The sequence below is a fragment of the Acanthisitta chloris genome, unplaced genomic scaffold (genome assembly GCF_000695815.1).
Source record: "Acanthisitta chloris isolate BGI_N310 unplaced genomic scaffold, ASM69581v1 scaffold41923, whole genome shotgun sequence".
Lineage (NCBI taxonomy): Eukaryota > Metazoa > Chordata > Aves > Passeriformes > Acanthisittidae > Acanthisitta > Acanthisitta chloris.
Window position 1 is genome coordinate 1 of NW_008663993.1, and position 7,712 is coordinate 7,712.

General features: G+C 43.4%; 1 protein-coding gene across 1 annotated transcript; it reads right to left on the minus strand.

The window, feature by feature from the left end:
- Positions 1-900: 900 nt before the first annotated feature.
- On the minus strand, positions 901-7,537 carry RBM34 (RNA binding motif protein 34; the record flags this gene model as incomplete). Its single annotated transcript, XM_009071144.1, has 9 exons — positions 901-1,212; positions 2,185-2,303; positions 3,560-3,602; positions 3,710-3,773; positions 3,975-4,058; positions 4,548-4,591; positions 5,169-5,228; positions 5,810-6,029; positions 7,185-7,537. Coding segments are annotated over 9 exons (1,299 nt in total), but the record flags the coding sequence as incomplete, so codon positions are not given.
- Positions 7,538-7,712: the final 175 nt, after the last annotated feature.

Sequence of the window (7,712 nt, forward strand, 5' to 3'; positions counted from 1 at the left end):
AGCTGGAAGGGACACACAGGGATCATCTGGTCCAGCTCCTGGCCCGGCACAGACAGCCCCGAGAATCACACCGTGTGCCTGAGAGCTTTGTCCAAATGCCTCTTGAACTCCACCAGGCTTGGTGCTGTGACTACTGCCCTGGGCAGCCCATTCCAGTGCCCAAGCACCCTCTGGGGGAAGAACCTTTTTTCTAATATCCAACCTATACCTACCCTGACACAACCTCAGACTATTCCCTCGGGTCCTGTCACTGGTTGCCAGAGGGAAGAGGTCAGTGCCTGACCCAGCACTTTCCCTCATGAGGAAGTTACACACAGTGATGAGATCTCCCCTCAGTCTTCTCCAGGCTGAACACACCAAGTGACCTCTGCTGGCCCTCATACAGCTTTCCCTCTAGGCCCTTCACCATCTTCACTGCCTCCTGTGGATGCTGATAGCTCAAGATCTTTCTTGCATTGTGGTGCCCCAGAACTCACACATCCCATCCCAGCCCTACCCCAACGCTGCTCCCACAGCCACCCCCAGAGCACCAGCTCTTCACCACCCAACAGATCAAAGTGGTGTAAACTGAAACTTAACAGTGAAAATCAACCAGCCAAACCCCCAAACCAAAAACGTGCCTCGGTAATAACCTGCACATCATCACAGACAAAGTCTACATGTGGGTCACGTTTTCTGCTGTCATTTGAGTGATTCTACACAACTCCAAATGAACCTCTGCAGCAAGACCTCAGCTGGAGGTGGATTCCAGGAACAGTGGATAAACCCACACAGCACCTGGCGCTGCCCTGCTGGGAGAAGCCAAACACCCCAGAGCCAACAATGCCAAGAATGACTACAGTTGTATTAGTAAAAAACATTTATGGCAGGACACTCTTACACACATCAATCCTGGTAACACTAATCACCATTTTTCCCTGTTTGATTTTTGCCAGAAGACTGTTTGTTTTTCCCAGCTTTTTTCCTAGGGATAGTCTTAAGTCTCTTTGGCTTGGCACTCTTCTTCAATGGGGTCGCTTTTTCACCAACAAAGGAATCCTTGCAGTGGCTCTTGGGTTTTGCTGCAGTACCAGCTCTGTCCTTGGGAGCACGAGACTTGCCTGGACCCTTCTGTGGTGCTTCCCTCTTGGCCCCAATGCGCCGCACTCGGATCTTTCTCCCCATCAAGACGGAGTCATTGAGTTTCAGGGCGAGCTGCACAGCGTCTCTGTTCTGCAAGGGCAGGCATGCAGGTTAAATGTGGCATTGCTCCCAGTGGACTGCTTCCACACAAACAGCTAGCTTTCTTTAAAGTCTGTAACCAGCATTTTACAATGAAGAACACTCAGACTGCTCTGTTTATTGAGTGACACATCTCTTCTCAGGAACACCAGCACACCCAACGTATTGAGGCACAGATACTTCAAAATGGGCTACGTGAGACACAAATGCCAGAGGCAAAGAGATGGAGGAGAAACTGGGGGAAAAAAGGTATTGGGCTGCAGGAAATAAATAAAGGAGGATGAGGCTGGGATGCTGCCATGAACAAGGAAGCTGTACTGAACCCAAAATGGAGAGCCAGCAGGCAAACCAGCTGCAGGAAAGAATTCCACTCATGTTTTGACACACAAGAAACAGGAGAACATTGCAGTTATACTGATGCTGAGAAAACCTGAAAAAGAACTACTCACAGACTTGTATCTCTGAGTAGCAGGTATTTGTTTATTCAGCGCTGGGTACAAGCTCCACCAAACTTGTGCAACCAGGGACAAGAACTTCATGGTTTTTATACATTAAATGCTCATACATATTAATTATTTCCAGGGATGGGTGGTCATTATTATTACCATTAGTTCTCAGAAATCATTGTCACCATCCCCTCTCTAAGCAGGCACTTCATGGCCCTTTAGGGCTCACTTCTCCTTATCAATACCAAACTCACTCATCGGTCCCTCCTTTAAGTCTTTCCCTTAAAATCCCTTCTTTCACCCCAACAAAACCTGAAGTAGCTTGTTTTGTACCTGCTCCCACAGCACTGTTCTTCCAAGTGGATTTAACATACACAACAGGGCTACCATTTAACATCGCGCACAAATCCCCACAAATTACAGAAAAGAAAACGAAGTATTTCAAATGCTGTAAGGACAAATCCTCACTGAGACTGTGAGGAATTCCCAGCACCCTGCAGCAGTCATTCATACATACCTCGAAGAGAACGTAGCCGAAGCCTTTCCCCAGGCCAGTCCTCCTGTCTCTCACCACTCGCACTCCCAGGATGTCTCCGCAGACAAGGAAGTGCTCTCGCACGGTGTCATCCTGGATGTCTGCAGGAAACCACAGTGCTTGAGAAGCCTGGCCCCAGTCCAATTACTTCACACTCACCAATTCAGGGACACAAATACATTTAAATACATATTACCATATGAATACACACAGATAGACAAGTATCAGTGCTTCAGAAGAATCCTAGCAAAGGGTTGTTTACTCTGGTAGTGACTCATTCTCCAGCCTTGAAGAGTATGACATACATCACAAAGAAGAACAAAGGCAAAGACTGAAACAAATTTCTCACATAGTTCCATTTATGGCTGGAAGGAACATAGTGGAAATTAAGATTATTGCTGCAGTTTTGTGACTCCTTCTTTTGCTAGGATTTCTTTCTAAGAATTAATGCTGATGATAATGAGCTTGAGCTGGCAGTTCTTCGAGTCAGATGCTCATCAACTGAGCTGTGAATTTTAGCTGAATGGGGAAGAAGGGATTTACAGCTTCCAACCACAGCTGCTATGTGATTATTCTGATAATGGCCAGATGTGTGAGGCTTTCTCCACCTCATGCCTTCACAAACAGACAAGTGTGATGCACCATCAAGGTTTTCAGGTCAAGTTTTAGACTGCAGTTTGAAGACTGTTTCAGTGTTACTGTCAGCAGTACATGCTGCAGGCTCTGCATCAGGCCAAAGGCACAGGGCATGCCTTCATCCTGTAGATTTACATATCCACACGACTCTGAAGAAAGATGCTTGTACTGAGCATCCTGACCCATTAATACCCTCACACACACCACACCCAATGGCAATTCCTTCATCAGTCCACTCAGAAGCAGATGAGTATTCCTCAAGCACTAACCTGAACTCCATGGCAAACACCTCCACATGGCTAACAACCAATTGACAAGAGCTGTTTACAGAGTCACTCACCCTGCGGCTCAGACAGAGTCAAAATAAGAAGCTATCACTGCTGATCACTCAGAATTGAGCCACAAGTAGGTACTGGTACACCTTGAACAGCTTAGAAAGCTAAGGACTATGCAACTTAGTCATATTTATTTAAAAACCATCAAGTGACAACAAGAACTAGAAGTGCTTGCAGTGCTACCTACAATGATGAAAACAACCTACAGAACTTGACAGAGACTTAGAACCCCTTGAAGTGTTTCCATTAACAAATAAACATTAATTCCAGCCAGAGGTGTTCAGCTACCTAAACATGCTGCTCTAAATATCACAAAATAAAAGCCTAATGTCAACAGATTCCATAAATGTTAAACAATGATGCATAACAATCCAGTTTAAACTTACCATATGAGAGATTTCCCAAGAATACAGATCGTTTACTGTCATGCTAAAGAAAACAACACGGTAAGTCATTTGTTACAGAAAAAAGCAAAACAACCAAACAAAACCAATAAACCCCCCTACAACCAAATCATAGTCACACATCTTACTTACTGAACCGTTACTAGATGCAGTGTCGACTCTGATGTGAAATCCACTAGCAATTTCTGTTCCATTCCTTTTGTAGCCAAGAAGTGAAATGAGTATTAGTTAACTTGCAATGTCACTGCACAGCAGCATTCCAAAAGCAAAGTTACTTTTAACTTTGAACAAACATTTTATTCTGATTCAAGCAAAGAGGGAAGGTTGTTTAAATGTAGCTGTGAATCCACCTGAACTACCTCTTCAACAGGGAATGAGGAACAAAAATGAGACTTACTCCTTTAGAGCCTTCTGGGCATCACATTCTTCCTTGAAGACAACATAAGCATTAACAAACTTGGCATTAGGGTGCAGCTTACGCCTGGAACATGAAAAGCACATGTTACCATGTAAGTCATTTGGATGCTGTGCAGTGCACGAGCACTTCTGGTTGAACACACTTATGCCTCTGCTTGTTTTGTGCATACCAACAACTTCACTTCTCTTACAGGTCAAGCTAGCCCTGTATGTGCAAGGGAGTCCCACTGTACATCTTGTACAGCTGGTATATGCAACCCTGAGCAAGCTTCCTCCACTCATAAATGTAGCCAAAGGATTACAGACTATTAGCATCTTCCTCTTTCCTAAAATATATGAAATGCAAGCTCAGGTAACAAATTACCAGTGCACCCTGCACTTAATTCTTTATCACCTGGTGAGATAACTTAATACACACAAAGGTGATTACAAAAGACAAAGAAACACGAAATACATAAAAAACCCCTAATACAGCCAAACTTTTAACAACCAACAGTCAAAAAATTATTTTGGCCTTGAAAAATAAAGCATAAAATTCACAAGAGGAACCTACTTGATTGCTGCTAACTTTTTGGACAAAGTATCTTCTGCTGGAACCTTTAAGATAAAAAGAGCTTGAGTTAAGTGGGCCTAGTGTCAACTTATCACAAAGATTTGTTCTTGAGGATAAAGAGGAATTCAAACAGGTGCCCTTCCCACCCAAAGCAGTGCAGCCAGTACAATGAGCAAATGATGGAGGCAGCTCATCCTAGTGATGATCTAGAGAGACCTCCAAGTTAGAGAGCTTGCTTTGACTTTGCCTGATGATGTTTCTCAAGTTCCAAGATTGTTATCGTCAACCATTCTAGCAAGTACACTGATTTACAATCAATGTGTCTCTGCTACTATGACTTAAAAACAGGTAAGTAATTCCTTAGCTAAACAAGCAATAAGAAAGGCATTCACTCCTCTTTCAGAGAACAGAAAGCTCTGATCCTGTATCAACTACTGCTATAGGAAAAACATACCTGTGCTGCTTCTGTGGTGACACATCCAAGGCTTCCCACACACAAGGCAAAACCCACACACCCCCAAACCCACTTCTGAACTAATGCAGACCCAAGCCTTAGAAGTACTATCACCCTTTAAGACCAACAAATAGTTTTGCTATATAGCATTAGAGGAGGTAACATACCAGAGACCGGAAGCGAATGGATTTGATTGGTCCATACTTTTTGAAAAGAGTTTTCAGTTTCTAAACAGAAGATATTACAAACAGTCAGTACATTTTTTGCACCCTGGTAATGAGAACTGTTGTTTAATATTTATTAGCAACACTGTTCCTACATCATTTTTCCTTTTATTTACATGAAGTCTCGTAAAGAGCTACCGAAATATGCAAGTAATTCCTAACCAGCTCAGTGTTTCTTGGGGCAGCTGCTTCTTCTACAGATTGCTAAAACCGACTTCGTGCCCCTTACTATGGAAGAAGGTATAAATTTAACGTGCACCGTGTAACAATCTGAAGCACTGTTTACATATAAAATGGGAAGCAGAGTAACTGCAACTGCAGTACTTACTTGGTCATTTTTCATTGAGAAAGAAACTGACCAATTCTATTTGAGCAAGGGCAACTGCATCCCCTGCTGTAAAATCCCAACTCCAGGAAACCACAGTGACGCCTCTAATGGTTTCTGAGAACGAGCATTATTTCCTACTTTCCCCAAAGCAATTTCCATCACAAATACGTGTGACTTCTCAGCTGAGACATCCCCTCAAACTAAGGACTGCTGCTACTCCTCTCCCTCCCTTAGCTGACAGAATCCATCCACGCACCTGCACAGTACAGTCAACAGGCAAGTTTCCAACAAACACAGTTCTTCTGTTTTCCTTTTCATCAACCACTTTCTCTCCCTTTCCTTGTTTTGCAGCAGTGCCTGTAGCTGCATTAACACCACTCTTGGTGATAGCCTGAGGAGCCCTTGGCTTTTGCTTCACTTTGTTTTGAAACTGTTTCTGACCCTCCTCTTCATCTGCTTGCTCCAAGGCATTCTCCCTTAGCAGAAACAGACAAGCAGATTACAATTAATGGGGAAAGACTCCAAGATAAATAACTTATATTTTAAACCACCCTGTTTAACATAAAATTTCAAACGTTATTTTGTTTATTATGCATTAAACAAACATATCTGACCATTGTGTAACATGCAAATGCTGTCCCCAGGACATTGTATTCACTGTTTAGCACAAGTAATAAAGAAATACTTCAGAATTAAATCGCCTCTAAAATTGAAAGGGAAAAAATTAATCTCTTTGCACACTAAAACTAAGGACAGATTTAATCCTTCCCACTGTCCAGGGCACTCAGAACAAACCAAGCTTGGAATCCTGCTGTGTGCTGACAAATCTCTATCCAAACCTGCCCTAAGAGCAGGAACAATGAGCAGATCTGAAGGAGCCCCTGGAGGACTGACATCAGCACAGCAAATAAGGCATGGAAGAGGCAGCAACACACAGTGCCAGAGAGAGGATGAGGTGTTAGCCTTGTGCTACAATCAAGCAAACTTTATTATGCCAATTACCTTGCACAGAGATCAGCTTCTGGCCTGCTCTGACAGTGTCTTGGTTCAACCCTGAGTACTTAACAGAGCAGATGGTGTAACAGAGAAATTCTGTGTCACAGCAGAGGGCAAACATGATAAGTACAACTCACTCTGTTTGGCACCTTCTTCCTGAATCTGCTGGATCAACTACAGCTAGAAAGCATCTACCAGGGGATTTGCACTCCACCAACCTAGAGCCTTCAGAAGCTTGAACCTATTTCTAACCTTTGGGAGAAAACTATGGGAAACTTGAACAATCTTCTTAAAAATAATCTTAAGCACAAGGTTGAATACGAGTAGTAGAAGAGAACTTCATTGTTTCACTGAACACTATGATTCTATGAACACTACAACTAGAAAGCATCTACCAGGGGATTTGCACTCCACCAACCTAGAGCCTTCAGAAGCTTGAACCTATTTCTAACCTTTGGGAGAAAACTATGGGAAACTTGAACAATCTTCTTAAAAATAATCTTAAGCACAAGGTTGAATACGAGTAGTAGAAGAGAACTTCATTGTTTCACTGAACACTATGATTCTATGAACACTACAATTCATCCAGACATTGGGGTTTTAACTTTTACAAGAAGATGTTATAACCCGCTCACCTGTCTGACAGTTTCTTCTCTGCTTTTGAATGTTCTTTCCTTCTGGCTTTCTTTGCTTTCACAGGAGGTTCTTCTATGTTGGGTGGGTTCTGGTCTTCTGAAAATTCCTTCTTATTGGCTTTCTTTGCTTTCACGGGAGGCTTTTCTATGCTGGGTGAGCTCTGATCTTCTGAGTGTTCCTTCTTTCTGGCTTTCTTTGCTCTCACAGGAGGGTCTTCTATGCTGGGTGAGCTCTGGTCTTCTGAATGTTCCTTCTTTCTGGCTTTCTTTGCTTTCACAGGAGGGTCTTCTATGAGGGATGAGCTCTGGTCTTCTTTCTCCACTCTTTCTGTACGCTTCCTTTTCTTATCCTCCTGCAAAAACATTGAGAAGAGAAATGAACTTGACAAACAAAATTCCCGAAACGGTCTGCAATTACTTACATACCGCAATCTATTTGCGGCGCCGCTGCCCGAAGCCAACCCTCTGCGAGAGGCGCCGCTGTCCACCCCCGCGGCTCTCTGTCTCACACACCCCCCGCGGCTCGGC